This window comes from Narcine bancroftii, chromosome 4 (genome assembly GCF_036971445.1).
Source record: "Narcine bancroftii isolate sNarBan1 chromosome 4, sNarBan1.hap1, whole genome shotgun sequence".
Lineage (NCBI taxonomy): Eukaryota > Metazoa > Chordata > Chondrichthyes > Torpediniformes > Narcinidae > Narcine > Narcine bancroftii.
In genome coordinates this window covers 107131898-107149316 of record NC_091472.1, presented here as the reverse complement: position 1 = coordinate 107149316, position 17419 = coordinate 107131898, and the positions used below count along the sequence as shown (strand labels likewise).

The following is a 17419-nucleotide window of genomic DNA, read 5'->3' as shown; positions in this document are numbered from 1 at the left end:
CTTTAAGGCTGTGGTTAATAGCTTTTTGATGAACAAGGTGCTGAAAGGATTCTGTGGGTAGATATTCTGTTGAGGTAGGAGTTGAGGTATAACAAAATCCGACAGATTGTATTTGCATGGCATAACAGAATTGGAGTCTATGCCTCCCATTTCAAAAGTTTGTGTATCTATAGCATTAATAAGTCTGAAGAAGAGATTTTATTCTTCAAGCTCCATTGCAACCAGTTAGAGTGGAGTGGGGAATTGATAACAGGCCACTGGAAATATAGAATAATTCTTGTGAACCTATTGAAGATGTTTTACAAAAGCATTCACTATATCTTTGATGCAGAGGAGGTCCCATCAAGGATTACCAAATGTTGAAAATTGCAGAAGAAATACAGCTCAATCACTTCACTGCTTCATCTTGAAGGACCGTTCAGGGTGATGCAAAAGTCATTTGCCCAGGAAGGTGTTGTGAGAAGGAGAGACCTACTGGTGGAGATGGAAGAGTGAATCCGAGTATTATGGGAGAAAGTATTCATTTGAAGAGCTGAAAGTCCTGAGGAAGATAGCAGCCATGTTGCTGGAGGTGTTTCAAACAGATCCAAACCACGTTTGGATGGACAAAAGGGCGAGAAGCAAACATGGAAAATGGAATGTGTTAACTATAATAAATGAGAAGCTATGGTAGAGAAGGAATAAATACATTTTGAAAGCACTAATGTGGAAACTAGCGTTGTCAAGACAATGCAATTAATATGTGAGACTGGCATAAAATAAGGGAGTCCTTGCGCAGAGCAGAATTGGAGGAGATGAAGTCAAAGTAGCTGTGAGTTCTGGGAAATGCTGTGAATACACCTATTTAATGCTAAAGTTGAGAAGCGGAAGGGCCGTCAAAAGTGCACCGAGAAAAAGCAGGTGCAGGTAATTTTCCAGCTCTTTATTTAAAACTTTTTGCATTATACTAAGGGAGAGATAAGGAAATATTGCCCTTCAAAATTGAGAACTCTCACCAGTTTCAGAGCTTTTACTACAATTTTTTTTTGTTGCTGTCTATTTTGATCCTCTGTTAGTTAGCAAAATTTTTACATTCAAATTGAACATTATATTTGGTTTTAAGGTATTCATGATTATGCACACATAATCTCTACGCATTTTTTCATACGTATTTATTCCTGCTCCTTTCATGAAATTTGCGTGTCTGCTTTCTCAACCAAATTTTACCTTTTCAAATTTGTGGCAGTGTTTGAATGACATTCAAAGCTGCTGCACAGATTGATAGTATTGTTCAGAAGGTGTATGATGTGTTGGCTTTCATTAACTGTGGGATCAAGTTCGACCCATAAGGTCATGTTACAGCAATACAAGACTTTGGTTGGACTTCGTGTTGATTTCTGGCCACCTCATTACAAGAAAGATGTGGAAGTTATGGAGAGGGTGCAGAGGAGATTTACAAGGATGTTGCCTGGATTGGAGTATAGGTTGAATGAGTGACAGAGGGGAAACAATTCTCCCTACTAATCTACCCTTCCCTCGAAACAATATATACAGATAACCTTGTTTAGCGGGAGGGAGAATTTTTTTCCCCTTTTTTTTTCTTTTTCAATATTAAGATTAAAGGCGGGTGGTTTAACTACCAATTGCAGATCATATCACAGAACAGCATGATCAAATCAGAATTATAAAATATCTTGTGTAAAGGAATTTTATGTGTACTATTTGTATCATTTTCAGTACAGGTCCTTCGGCACATATTGTTACTTCACCAACTGCCTAGAATTTCCCCACTTCATAACCATTTTTCTGTATATATATTATAAATATGGAGGGTTACGTAAGTTTCCACATTCTAAAAATAATTGTTGTACAGGTACACAATCCTTTATCCAGATATCTAAAATCCGGAAAGCTCTAAAAACTGGCATTTTTTTTCCTGGGGCTGGTACAGTGGAGGGAGAGAGAGAAAGAGACAGCAGTGTGATTAGGTTGGGTGGGGGGGGGGGGAGGGAGAGACGGTAACACGACATGGTTGAGCAGGGGACAGAGATGGCAGCACTACGTAGATGAGCGGGGGCAGAGATGGGAGCGCAACACGGGTGGGCGGTGGGGAAGAGAGACGGCAGTGCGACTCAGGCATGAGAGAGAGAGAGAGACGGCAGCGCGACTCGGTGGGTGGGGGGGAGAAAGACGGCAGCACGACTCAGGTGGGCGGGGGGGGGGGAGAGAGACGCCAGCAGGGGATGGATGCAGCAGCACAATTCGGGTGGGCTTAAATCTGGGGCAGCTGGCTTTTGTTCTGAAATCTGGAAAAATCCGAAGTTCGGAACACACTGTTCCCCCAAGGGTTCCGGATAAAAGATTGTGTATCTGTATAACAATTGTTATACAAATTGTTGTATATTATAAATGCAGCGGTTAGCACCTTTTGCACATTTGAAAGCGTTTTAAGTTTGTTTTCTGGTGAATGCAGGCTCAATTTTGACATTTAAGAAAAATATGGACAACTACATGAATCAGAGGGGATATGGTCCATGTGCATGTCAGAGGGACGAGGCAGAATAATTTTGGCACAGACTAGAAGCGCTTTCTTTTTCAATCTTTTTATTAAATTTCAGATTAATAAACATAAGAATGATACAAAGAGATCGGGAATTGCATTAACAATGGGTAACATATACAAACACAGACATCGGGCAACATATTTCAACTGACCTTCCCAATCTCTTAAAGGCCAAACATGAAAAGGAATCAAATTTTCTTTTTAAAATATTTTTAATCCATATACAAGTTATTAATCTAGTGAAGCAATAAAATATACATAGCATATAATTAAAGTGAATGCACAATATGACAAATTTTAAATTTCATCCCTAATTGTTAAATGTGGTTGTTAAAATGATTATACATAAAAATCAGTTAAATAATAGCATAACAACCCTCATTATACCTTTTTATAGTATCTGAAAAAATATATCATCTAGGATAATTATGAAACCCTATAAATCTATCAAAAATAAAAAAACTAATACTAATGCTCCCTCTAATGAAGGTTACAAGAAGAATTCAAAGATGAATCAAGTTGCAATCTCCAGAAGACCGACTGATGAGCTCTAGAGCTCCCATATCACCTAAAACTGCCAATTATGGTTGTATTCTCAGACCATTTCAAACTGAACAAATGTAATTACAAAATATCTCCCTAACTAAGAAACCAAACAATAAAGAAAACAAAGTCTACCATATTTCATTGGTTTAACAATTATTTTGTAGTTGATTCCTCTCATCTACACTCACCAAAAAAAATGTTGAAAAGTATTTGGAAAAGATCAACTTGCATCATATGAAAATATTGAATGAATGGCTTCCATGTTTCTTCAAATTTAACCGAAGGGTCAACAGTACCACTTCTAAATTTTTCCAAATTTAAACATTCTTTAGTTTGGGAAAACTATTGAAACAGTAGGTGGTTTAGAGTCTTTCCATTGAGTAGAATGGATCTCTTGACTATTAAACTAACAAATGCAATCACATAACAAGCTGAAGCCAGAGTCCAAAACTTGTCATCCAAAAAGTGCAGTAACAGGATGAGGTTGTAGGTCATTGAGCAAAACTGCTAAAATGATATCAAAAATAACTTTCCAATAGTTTTTCTGGAAAGGACAGGACCAAAACATATGTGTTAGGGAAGCCGCCACAGAATTACATCTGTCACAGATAGGGTTGATCTGGGAGTAAAAATAAGCTAGCTTGTCCTTGGACTTATGGGCCCTATGAACCACCTTAAACTATATCAAAGAGTGTCAAGCACACATTGAAGAAGTGTTAACTAATTTGAGAATTTTCTCCCATGTCTCTATTGGTAAAGGCATCTGACAAGAAGTGCCAAAGGGCCTGTTTCTGTGCTGTAATGTTCTGTGGTTCTAAAATTTGTAGATAAGGGATATGTTTAGCTCATGCAGTAGTCCTCCATTGAAAATAAATAATTTTAAATGAAAATTATATGTAACGCACAAACACCAACAGTAGTAGTAGAAATTCAAAGTGTGAATATCCTAAAGAAATAAGTGAACTATAATAATGAAATTTCACACAAATGCAAAAGATAAGGTTGTAAAACTCTAAATTTACTGATTGCATTCACATGAATTTTGTACCAGTGTAGTGAAGTATTGTTGCATTCTGAAAGTCTTATTTTAACATGTGAAGATAGAACTTTGAAATATTTTGGATTTTTTTAATATAATGTGGGATGGAGGGCACCTCATTTAACAGCAAGTGATTAGATTAAAATTTAAATAAATTATGTGTAAATATTTAATAAAATTAAGTAATAAGTGCATGCAAACATATAAATTAGGAAGAGTAAGCTATTTAGCCACTCAAACATGTTCAACTAAAAAGAAAGTTAATCATATTGTCATCTCACTTCTACAAACCCTCGTTAACTTTCACAGCCTTGCTAATAAAGTTTCTAGGTAACTATGCCTTGGAACTATTTAAAGACTCTGCTTCCACCAACAATTGAGGAAGAGAATATTTATGATTCAAATTTCTGAAGAAAATTATTTATTTGTCTTAATCACCCATTATTATTAAGCTGTGACCCTTGTTCTATATTTTCCTATAAGATAAACTGTTTTCTCTTCATCTATTCTGAGAAGACCCCTCAGGTTTCAATCAAGTTCTCTCTCCAAGAAATGTACCTTTTAAGAGAACTTGCTCATTCCAGGTGTCATTCTAGTACATTTTCTCTGAATTGCCTCCATTGTAATTCCATACTTAAAAAAATAAGACTAATATGTTACCCCAAATTAGGTCACTCTCTCATTCTCTATATAACTGAAGCATTACCTCCTTTGTTTTGTATTCAGTTCCTCTTACAGTGAATGATAGCACTCCCCTAACTTTCTTTCTTTTTTTCTTTCTTTTTCAATCTTTTTATTATTATTATAATTTATAAACACATACAGTTCAAAGAGATATAAAAAATACATAGTAAGTAATGAATTAATACAGAGATATTAAACAATAATATTACAGAATAAAAATATATCATAAAAAAATTTTAGATCAGTTTAGGGTGTGAACTATCTCTAAAAAAAAAGATATAATTAATAACAATATATGAAAAAAGAGAAAAAAAAACCCAAAAAAGAAGAAAAAACAAATCTGAATTAAAAAAAACTTTAAAATAAAACCTACAGATATAGCTAAACCACGCCGATCACTCCGATCTCATCTTACAGCCCAATTATCATACATAATCATAGAAAGAAAACAGAGCCAGATCAACTCACCACAAATGAAAATATTGAATAAATGGTCGCCAGGTTAACTCAAACTTAGAAGGGGATTCATAGACAGAGTTTCTAATTTTCTCTAAATTTAAACATAGTATAGTTTGGGTAAACCATTGGAAAACAGTGGGAGGATTAACCTCTTTCCAATTCAATAGTATAGATCTTCTAGCCATTAGTGTAAGAAAAGCAATCATACGATCTGCAGGAAGAGATAAATAAGTCAAATCTATCATAGGTAATCCAAAAATTGCAGTAATGGGATGTGGTTGTAAATCAATATTCAAAACAGTAGATATAATGGAAAAAATTTCCTTCCAATAATTCTGTAAAGAGGGACAGGACCAAAACATGTGTAAGGGAAGCTATTTCCAATTGACATTTATCACATATAGGATCGATATGAGAATAAAAGCGATGGATTTATCTTTAGACATATGAGCTCTATGAACAACTTTAAACTGTATTAGTGAATGTTTTGCACATAGAGAAGAAGAGTTTACCAGTCGCAAAATTTTGTTCCAATTTTCATTGGAAATATGAAGGTTGAGTTCTCTTTCCCAATCATTTTTAAACTTTTCAAAAGTCCCAGAATTTATTTTTGTAATTATATTATATAATTTAGATATCACACCTTTTGGAGGGAATTTTGAATATAGTATATCCTCTAAAACAGTCGTAGTCTCCCGATTGGGAAAAGAGGGTAAAGTCGAAACTAAGAAACTCCTAATCTGCAAATATCGAAAGAAATGAGATCGAGGTAAATCATATTTCATGGATAATTGTTCAAATGACATGAAAGAGTTATCCAAGAATAAATCTGAAAAGCATGTTATACCTTTAACTTTCCAGAGTAAATAAGCTTGATCAATTAGAGAGGGATGAAAAAGGAAATTTAGTACGATAGGAGTTTCCAAGATAAAATGACTTAGGCCAAAAAATCTCCGGAATTGAAACCATATACGTAGTGTATGTTTCGCCATTGGATTATCAATTTGTTTATATAATTTAGTAAGAGTAAAAGGGAGAGCAGCTCCCAAAATAGAGCTAATTGAAAAATTTTGTATCGGTTTAATTTCTAAATTTACCCAATGGGGATTTAGAGATAATTCTGAATAATTCAACCAATACCTTAAGTAACTAATATTAATTGCCCAGTAATAAATTCTAAAGTTGGGTAATGCCAACCCTCCCTCTAGTTTAGATTTCTGTAAATACCCTAACTTTCTTAATTACATTCTCCATCTGCAGACTAGCCATGCACTGGATACCCAACCAACCCATCTGCAACTTGGACCTCTTCAATCTCACCATTTAGATAAAATGCTTTATTTTTTATTGTTATCAAAATAGGTTATTTCCTGGTTCCCCACCAACATCATAGCTATATCCCTTGATGAATGCCATGTTCACCTATACTATACCATATTTGTTGTGCATGCACTCACACAATTAAGACTCTGAGATGCGATGCTTTCTCATCCTTTACTTCTATTAGGCTAACATGGCTATTAACACACAGGGTTTTATATATATAAAGTGTTCAGGTGGTCTTCTTTTGGACTGCCTCGGTGTGGTTTGCTGTGCTGGTCTTCAATCAGGATCCGTAGGTAGTCAAGTCAGCGGTGACTGCCTGTCTTCGCTGCCCTTCTGACTGAATGTTTCGTTACTGGACTCCTCAGCTCCAAGACAGTCTCTGCCCCTACCCCCTCACTCGTCCTGAGGGGTGGTATGGTTGGGGTAGGCCACGGCAGGTCTGGTTCCACCTCCTTCAGCTCATGAAGCAGTTCATGGACCTTAGTGTCAGTCATTGCTCGTAATTGGTCAATATGTCACTTCCACAATTGGTCCCCCACTAGAATAGAGGATAAGCAGGGGCTCAATTTTTGTAAGATTACTCCTACCACCAATAGGTGATTATATTGTCTATAATCTTGTATAGGACTCTCTCGCCCACTTCCAATGTTCTAGGTAAGGTTTGTGGTGATGCTGTTTTATGCAATCGGAGACCCAGATCTGGATGAATTGTAGACAGCCTGGTCCGCAGGTTGCAGCCAAACATTATTTCTCCTGGAGTGCATTTTGTAGTAGAATGCGGCATGTTTCTGTACCCCAGTAGGAAATCTGCCATTTTGTATGACCCAGAAGGCATTTAGAAGTTTCATGATTTTTATTGCTTTTTTGAATGTTTGTACAAAACATGCTGCCTCCCATTAGTACTTGGGTGGAAGGGTAAGAACAAAATATGTCTGATATGGTTATCACGCATAAATCTTTTAAAATGTTCGGATGTAAATTGAGGCCCATTGTCCGTAACTAATTCATGAAGTTGTAGCGGCAGCTACACTGCTACTGAAAGAACACACAACCAGACGGGTTGAGCTTATTGAGCAGAACTGATTTATTGCAGGCTGCTGGGCTGGACTTGTACTCCCAGCCCGGACCTGGCTGAGAACCGCGCTGGGGGGCGCTGACTTCACTTGAGCATCACGTTGTCCCCCAGCGCGGGCTTCTGAGCCCTGTGCTGAGAAGGGGAAACCCCCAATGGTGCCATTTTAGCCAGCTGCCCCGCCGCGTGGATTACAAGCGGGGCCGGTTCGCCTGCCTAGTGGTGTTACGCCACAAGGCAATCCATAAGTGGCAAAGATAGCTCGTCAATCTTAGGATCTGCTTTGGTGTTTTTCAGCTGTGAAACTTCTGGCCATTTGGAGTGTGCATCCACAGCTATTAAGAAAGTCTCACCCATAAATGGTCCAGCAAAGCCCACATGAATCTGATGCCAGGGTTTGGATGGCCATTTCCATGGGTTAGCTTTGGCTTGCGGCATTTTTGTCTGCATTAACAGACATACTTTGCATTCTCTCACTGTTGTTTCAATGTCTCTGTCTATGGAGGGCCACCAGACATGCATCTGGGCGAGTGCCTTCATTCGTATCATTCCTGGATGGTTATGGTGCAGTTCTCATAACATGGTAGTTTTCCATTTGGCTGGAATAATTGTACGGATACCCCATAGTAAATGTCCTTCTTCAAATGTGTGTGGTAAGGTTTTAGATCTTCTGGAATGACTTCAGATTTGGGCCATCCATTAAGGGTGAAGTATAGGATCTTGCTTAATGTTGCCTCTTTTTGGGTTTCCTTTCTGATCATCTGAGCTGTTATGGGCAATTGTTGAAGTTTTTGGTTGATGGCTGCTACCTCTGCTGTCCATTTAATAATTTCTTCTTGTTGTTCTTTCTCGGGTAGCGGTATGCGTGATAAGGCATCTGCATGGCTGTTGAGTGTTCCTGGTTTATGTTTTATATCATAGTTATATGCCGCTAATATCATGGCCCATCTTTAAATTCTAGCCACAGCTAATACTGGTATACCTTTGTGTGGCCCCAGGATTAAACTAAGAGGCTTGTTGTCTGTGATCAGGATGAATTTTCTTTTGTAAAGATATTGGTGGAATTTTTTTACACCAAAAATTATTACCAATCCTTTTTTCTAGTTGGGTGTAATTGCGTTCATTTGTGGTTAATGTTCGCGAAGCATATGTGACTGGTTGCTCAGATTTTTCTGTGATTTGGGATAGTACTGCTCCTCGTCCCACTGGTGAAGCATCCATGGCTAGTGTAACTTCTTTACTAGGGTCGTAGTGGATCAGCACCTTATTTGTTGATGTTAGTATTTCCTTTAGTTGATTGACTGTGTTCTTAGTTTCTGTATTCCAATGCCATGTTTGATCTTTCTTGAGTAATTGATTAACAAGTCCTAAAAAGTACTATAATTCTGATTTGTTGGTTGGGTATGGGGCCTTGCGAACAGCTTCTTTTCTTGCTGGATTCATTCATACCCCCTCATTATCAATTGTAAACCCAAGATATTGAGGGGAACATGAGGACACATTTGTCCTTTTGTAATCGTTGTAGTCTGGTTAAAACTTTATCAAGGTTTTGTATGTGTTCACTGTCGTTTCGGCCTGTGATGATGACGTCATCGAGGTAACACCCAACTGAGAGTCCATGTAGTAATTTGTCCATTGTTGCTTGAAAAATCACAGGTGTTGCTGAAACTCCTTAAGGCCCGTCCGTGTATAGATGAATAGTCCCAGATGGGTATTGATTGTCACATATTCCCTTAATTTTTTTTGTCCAATTCTATCTGTTCATATGTTTGTGACAAATCTAGTTTTGTGAATTGTTACCCTCCATTTAGTGCTTGGAATAATTCAGTGCTTGGAATAATTCTTCTGCCTTGGGCATGGGGTGTTCGGGTATTTTGAGTGATAGATTGATGGTAACTTTGTATTTGCCACAAATGCGAATCTCACCATTTTCTTTTCATACGCCCAATCGTTGTATTGTATTGGTTTTAATATGCCTTCATGTTTTAGTCTGTTTAATTCAGTCTCAATTTTTCCTTTCATAGCAAACGGGATTCTTCTGGCTTTGAAGAATTTTGGTTCTGTATTATCTTTTAATTGCAGTTTGGCTTGAACACCTTTGATTTTTCCCCATTTCTTGTTGGAAAACCACTGCATGGTTGTTGAGGATTTGGTGTCTGTGTGGTTTATATTTAGTATTGAATCAATTTCCAGCCAGTCTAGGGGAATGTGTTGTAACCAGTTTCTTCCGAAAAGTGCTGATCCCTGGGTATCCATGATGTAGAGAGAGAGTGTTTTTAGTTGCTGTTGTTTGTAATGTACTTGGACCGCACATATTCCAAACACTTTGATTCTGTCTCCTGTTCAGATCTTAGAGTTATTTCCATTGTTTTACTGGGAGGCGTGGTCGCAAGTGTTTCTTTACATGTTAACAGCATTAGGAACACCTCTGCCCCTGTGTCTAACTCCATCTTCAGGAGGTGTCTGTTTATTTTTAGCTGTATTAAGATTGCTGTGTTTCCTCCATTTATTCCTCGAATGTGTAATATCTCAGGAGCTGAAATTTTATGAACTTGAGTGCTCCACCACTCAAGGTCAGTCGTTGGCTCTTATCATCGTCGCTAGGTTGCCTCTCTCCGCAATTGTTTTGACTTTAGCTGCCTGCTTATTCGCAGGCCACCACCTGTGCTTTAGAAGTCAACATTTAGCTTTGATATGACCTTCTATTTTGCAATAGTTGCATTTAGAATTTTTGAAGAAACAGTTTTCTGGTCAGTGGTTGTATTTCCCAGAATGGAAGCATGTTGGTGGAAGACCTCCTGACCAGTCGGTCTGGTTGATCCACATCCAAGTTTTTAACTGCCATTTCAGAGCTGCAGGCAACTCTGTATGCATTATGTAATGTAACGTCTTCATCCATTGCTAATAATTTTTGCCTTGCTTAGCGATTTGCCAGCCCCATCACTAATCTGCCTCGCAGTGACCGATTTCGAAATTGTTCAAAATGACAGTGCTCACCCAGTTTGCGCAATGATGCCAGGTATTCACTTACTGATTCTCCCTGGTTCCTGTCTCCTTTCATAGAATTGTTGCCTTTCTGCCATAACTGGTGGTTTGGGGCTTAAATGGTTCCTTAGAGCTGTGCATAATTTGTTGAATGTCGTCGTCCCTGGATCCTCCGGGGCCAGCAAGGTCTTAAGGAGATCAAATGTTTTACTGCCCATTATACTGAGGAAAAGGGCACATTTGTGGTTTACTGGACCTTCCACAGTATTGTGGGCTACGCAGTAGTGGTTAAACCGTTCTACTTTCTTCTACTTTATTGAATTCCCCAAACTTTCCCTCCGCCATCTTGGCGTGCTTTCGCCTTGATCTTTTGGCAGGTATTTGTTGGGGTTCTTAGGTAGTCATTTTCTACTTCTGTTATTTTCTTTCTCACGGTTGGTGCATGGAGTATGTGTAGGGTTCGTTTTGTTCCTCGTCACCACTGTTGTGTATACACTCGCACAATTATGACTCGGAGACATGATGCTTTCTCATCCTTTACTTCTATTAGATTAACATGGCTACTGACACACAGGGTTATATATATGGAATTGTGACATCATGACATGGGCGTCATGATATCCAGCAGAGGGCGGGCTTATACCCAACAATATTCATCAACAAAATAAATAAATATTGGATTATTATAACTTATTCTTTGCTTTTCGTGTACCTTTAATTTATATTTTAAGGCCAATTTGTGTTAAGGTAATCAAAATCTTCATTTAGTTATACCATTCATGTTTTCCTGGTGTTTACTCAGGATGGAAAAAAAGAGGGTTATAAAGAAGGGAAGGTTTAGTTTTTTGAGTAGGTTTATATAGGTCAGCACAAGGTTGTGGGGCAAAGGGTCTGTACTATACATAGAACATTACAGGACACCTTTAGAATAAGAAAAGCGTAATTTCCTAATCTTGCACTTTTCTGTGCCTCTTGCAGTTGTTATCATTTGAACTTTATCTGAAATGTATTTTCTTTTGCATAGACTCTCATTGTTGCTTGGATCCGGGCTAATTTGAGTGTGTATATTTCAAGAGAGCTATGGGATGAACTTCTGGCTGTGTTGTCATCTCTTACCATGTGGAATGAACTGATCACTGAGTGGGCAAAGATCATGGATTCTCTTACGGTGGTGTTAGCAAGATGTGTCTACACTTTGGATATGAATAATTTACCATTGGACAAACTGAGTGAGCAAAAAGAAAAGAAACAAAGAGGGAAAGGTAATATAATTGCTTTGTTTCATTTTTGTGGAAGGCCATTCTTCAGGGAGTTGGAAGAAATGTGACCCAATTGCCAATTGTTATTCATTAGTATGCTAGATGAACTATTGCAGTGGTACTCAATCTTTTTCCACTCACATACCATCTTAAGTAATCCCTTGCTAACTACAGACCAGCTATAGCATAGCATGCACTTGTTCTCCGTCTCATTCCTACCTATTTACCCACCCAACAATCAACCTCCTTCTCAATATGAATGGGTACAACTGGAAGGTGAAAATATTGAAAAATGATCAGACCTTATTCCAAATATCTAAACAACGCAAGAAAAATCTGTTCTTCTCAGTATGAATGGGTACAACTGGAAGGTGAAAGTGTTGAAAAATGATCAGACCTTTTTCCAAATATCTAAACAACACAAGAAAAATCTGTTGTTCTCGGTATGAATGGGTACAACTGGAAGGTGAAAATGTTGAAAAATGATCCGACCTTATTCCAAATATCTAAACAATGCAAGAAAAATCTGTTCTCAGTATGAATGGGTACAACTGGAAGGTGAAAATGTTGAAAAATGATCAGATCTTGTTCCAAATATCTAAACAACGCAAGAAAAATCTGTTCATATGTTTGTAAAATCACCTCCCAGATCCTTTCATCTTCAGTATTGATATAGAGACATTAATGTACTACATTTTTTGGTAGAACTGCAATGTTGTATTGATATATTGAAAAAATGTAGATATTAATTGAAAATCTGCAGAGCTAATTTTAATATATTTTGTGCATCTTTAATTTTAAGGTATATATCAAGATCTTAGTAAAGTAACTGGAGTAGGTAGGTCATTTTCTCTAAGTTGGAGAAATCAAGCTGATGGCACACAAGAACATATGCGATTTAGAAGTGCGACTACCTCAGGTGCCCCAGGTGTCGAGAAAGCTAGAAACATTGTTCGTCAGAAAGCAACAGGTGAGCTGCTGGAGGGCTTAATTATTCATGAACTCTGTGATAATTTGTGTAGCATGGATATTTTGTAATTAAAAGCCAGCTAATTTTGTGTTAGGTACTGACTATGGATTAGCTAAGTTTTGATTTCATTTTCACAGTTAAGACCTGAATTCTTTTTAGTTTCTGGTTTCTTCCTCACCGACTTTCCTTACCTCCATCTAATTTCTTTTGCTCCTTACAAATAACTTATTTTCCTTATAACAATAGACATAGGATACAGAATCAATGATGCTTGAGTTAAAATTTCAAAATTACCAATTAAACATCAGATGAGATTTTGAAACATGTCTGAACATCCCATTTCAAGATAGATTGAAGAGAAGGTTCATCTACTAGAGGGGCTGAGTGTTAAAGTGGCGCTTCTGTCAAGATACAAAATGTACAACCAAAGCACACAGTACAATTCAAACACACTTTATTCAAATAACTCTAAGGGGAATGAGCAGTCTGTAGTGTTGGGTAGACAAGGTCACCTCACTAAGATAGTTTGGTCTCATTCAAAGAACACACTCACGGGACAATATTTAAGGGATTTTCCTGCATACCAATTGGATAACATTTCTTTGAAGGAATTACAGCTTATGTTTTACATTTTGCATATCCTCTTCCTAAAGACAGAAATGATTTGTTGTTGGTCATTTAATCTCATGCACCAATTATTTATTAAGAACATTCTTCTGGTATACAGAAAATTAACAGAAGTCTGGAAGAATTTCTCATAGTACATATTCTCATAGTATCTATTCTCTGCCTGTCTGGTTTCCAATTTACACATGTAAATGATTAATTTCGTAGTAATCTTAGATTCTTGAAGTTGACAATGATGGCCAAAACTTCAACATTGAAACAATGCTATTCAGGGACTGAGTGATGCTGGAAACTTATTGCAGCCTTTGGATTGCATCTAACAGGTAGTAGTCAGCCCTATTGTGTTAAAGAGATCAGGCAGGCATTAGGATATGGCTCAGTCGAAGAGGTGAGAATGTATTCCTGGCTGGAATGTCCTTGGTTACTCTCTCTCTCTCTCTCTCTCTCTCTCTCTCTCTCTCTCTCTCTCTCTCTCTCTCTCTCTCTCTCTCTCTCTCTCTGGTTCTGTGGTTCTATTAGTATGATACCCAGGATGAGCAATTTCAATTATGTGAATTAAATGGAAAAGCCAGGATTGGTCTTCAATAAGTGAAGCTTAAAAGATTTAATAAAGGTATTCACATTTATGAAGGCTTTGCTAGGGTAAGGAAGGATAAGCCGATTTAATTGTGAATCAAAAATCCATAAATTTAAACTGACTGGGGAATTAAAAACAAGGTAAATACATTTTTTTTAAAAAAGTTATTATGACTGGAATCAAACTCCATAAAAAGGTGATAGATTCTGATTTAGACTTTCAGAAAGTGATTAACCATGTGACAAACAAAGACATTGTTCTCATCTTTTCCTACTTCCATATTAATTTTAATCCACATCCTCCTCTTTGCCTGTCATTATCCCCAATATTCTCTTGTCACATGTTCATAATGCAGATTCCCTTGCTTTGCCTCAGGATTGCTTTTTCACCAAATACTGTAAGTCTGTCTTCTAGCCATTTTATCCTATATTCCCTTATTAATGCTGTAGACAAAGAACGTTTCAAAAATAATTTCAGTCGTAGAATGTAATCAATAGATTGCACAATCTTTTCAAATTGTGAATTGGACATGATATTTGAAGTACAAAATGCCATTGATATCATGTTAAATTTTTATGATTGTCACTTGATTGCAATAATATGACTGAACAAGTGGCTTTATTTCTTACAATTAAGTTCTATTTTATCTATTTAGTATTTTATTTCTGTTGAATGGTCGTGTTCTTGGTGTCCACTAGAGCAGAGGTTCAAACTTGTGTGCGATGTTCCAGTGGGGTGTTCAATTATTATGACATTAAAAGATCCATGAAGCTTGAATAATGTTGAGATAATTTAGTTGGAAAGGTGATCACAGAGATGTAAACCTAGAGTCAACATACCACATGCTGCAGTAATTGGGCTTCTAACAGTCCCAAGATAGTGCCAAATATTTAAAATGAGTGACTTTACGTCAGATGCTTACAGGAAGGCAGGGGGCCACAAATTTTAATAAATGTGATTAGTGGGCTTCCATTCATAATGCTTGGAAGGCACAGCACTTGAACATTGACATTGAATTGAAAGGAACTTTGGTGAAAGGGCTAGTATGAAAGCAGATAGAACAATGCAGCAGGCTACAAGCCCATTGGCCAACAATGTTGTGCCAACCTGTGTACACCCACTTCAGAAGAATCTAATCCTTTCCTACCTTGCACTTATAACTGTTTATTTTTCTTACATCCATGTGTCTAAGAGTCTTTTCAATGTCTCTATTGTCCCTCCACAACTACCACAGTCATGCATTTCAGGCACCTCATAATCGATCGATCTCTGACATCTCCTTAAACTTGCCTCCACCTACCTTAAACAGTATCTCTATTAACTTACCTGTCATCATCCTTCATTGCTCCAAAGAGAAAAACTTCCTTGATAAATTATGTTCTTCAATCCAGGCTTCCTGTCATGAGAACACCAGATCTGAATGCAATACCTAAAGTGTGGTCTAACCAGAGTTTCAAACATTACTTCATGGCTCTTGAACTCAATTCTGCCAACAAATGAAGGTCAATGTGCCTTAACCACCCAATCAACTTTCACGATAACCTTGAGAGATCTGTGGATTTGGGTCCCAAACAGATCCCCTAATCGAAACAGATTTGCATTGTGTATTTTGTAGGTTATGAAATCTTGTTAATTTCAGAAAAGTGGAACAAAATAAGGTTCATTTTGTTTATTTTTGGTGTGGCAGAGATTTATTCACAGAAATCCTCTTTTGTTTGCTGTGTAGGCTTATTGAGAAATTTGTGTCCTGCTGGCTACAAGGAATTTTTTTTTTCTCTTATTCATGAAATAGTGTATATCCATCTTTTTTTTTCGTTGTAAAGAGTGCAGCCTAGAGATAAAAGGCAAACAGATGGTGCATATTTGCCTTCTCAGGTGCCATTTCTGGCTGACAGAGTTACAAAGCTATTGGCAAATAAACTTATCCCCATTGACAGTTAACAAATTGGTGTGATTAGCATGTTTGCTTTTCATAAGCCCCATGGCTTTCACACTGGATCATGTTTGCAATCCTTCCATTTTTTTTTCAGTTAAGGCCAAAATTTGTAATTTTTTATGAAGTAATGACCAATGACAGACTTCTTTCACAAGACCCTTTGTGCTTAATATCTCTATTACTGTGATTTGATGGAATTAGTTGTTGAAAGATGTATACATTTGCCAGATGGACAAGTCTTTAATAATGAGTGCTGTTTTTTGAAATATGCTGCATCTGTCTCCATGTGAGATGAAATAAATTTTTGCCACCTCCACTTTCTCTTGTGATGAATCGCTTGTCTAATTGAATTTTCCATGCAGTGAACATCAGAGTATTATGTTTTGCTGTATATGGGGTCTGGCGGAGAACCAATTTTCTTTGTCCATATAATTGAAGATGCCCTTTGAAAACACTGATGAATGAATATACAACAGTATAATCATTGACTAAAATGGCAGATGTTTATTGCATAAATTTCATGTAATGTAATTCAGATTTGACCCATTTCTCTAACTTTAGCCAGAAATGCATAATGAATTGTCGATATTCATCCAAATGTTTTCTTCCTATTCATTCAGTATTGTATGGTACTATTAGATAATCAGTTTTTCTCAATGTTTTGCCATTGTATTATTGCAATTTTTATATGGTATATGCAAGTAACTTCAACTCAAACTTGATTAACTGAATCATAGAACCAGCCACTGACAATACTAAGTAAGTACTTTGTGTACAATGTTGAGCTCTGCCCTTAAATTTCTAATTTGTGGATTTATAATAAATATTGTGTTACCATTTTCTTGAAGTTTATGACTCTCGGGTGTGGAATCACAATATCTCCTTGAATAATTCTGTCCACTTAAATGTTACCATGTGTGAAAACATTACACATTTACAACTACATCCTCAAATCTCTATCCTCGACTTCAAACCACAATAAGAAAATTTCTTACCATTTTTGCCTTTGGTACATTGCATGAAATCATGTAAATGCAACAACACATTTAAAATTAATGATCATACATGTGCAGGAAAATGAAACTTTGATAGGATTTTAAAAAAAAACTCAAAAGTATTTTAAATTACTGTTTCCAATAAATGTATATCTCAATGTATTTTAATTATTTTTGCCTGCTTTATTTCTTTGGAAGCTAAGAGAAGTCAATCTATCAGCAACTGTGTGCATCTTTATGAGGCATTGCCAAGCACTAAAAGTGTACCTCTGCTGCTTCATACTGTGAGCTCTCTCTTACCTGGCATCACTCATGCCTCTTCCTCTCAGAAACTGTCAGGTACAGTACTCAAAACTGTATTTCTTCATAACTGTCTGGTTTCCTTACTTTGAATTTCCATCT

General features: G+C 37.0%; 1 protein-coding gene across 7 annotated transcripts in view; it reads left to right on the top strand.

Moving 5' to 3' along the window:
- The window catches only part of ralgapa2 (Ral GTPase activating protein catalytic subunit alpha 2), a 521318-nt gene that overhangs the window by 142075 nt on the left and 361824 nt on the right, over nt 1–17419 (top strand). For all 7 annotated transcript variants that reach the window (XR_011355999.1, XR_011356000.1, XM_069932375.1 and 4 more), the window contains exons 15-16: nt 11678–11915; nt 12715–12882. Coding sequence is in view for 5 of the 7 variants with exons in the window: in XM_069932375.1 (XP_069788476.1) it covers nt 11678–11915; nt 12715–12882 (406 nt within the window). In the remaining 2 variants the exon portion in view is untranslated. The remainder of the gene's footprint in view (nt 1–11677; nt 11916–12714; nt 12883–17419) is intronic.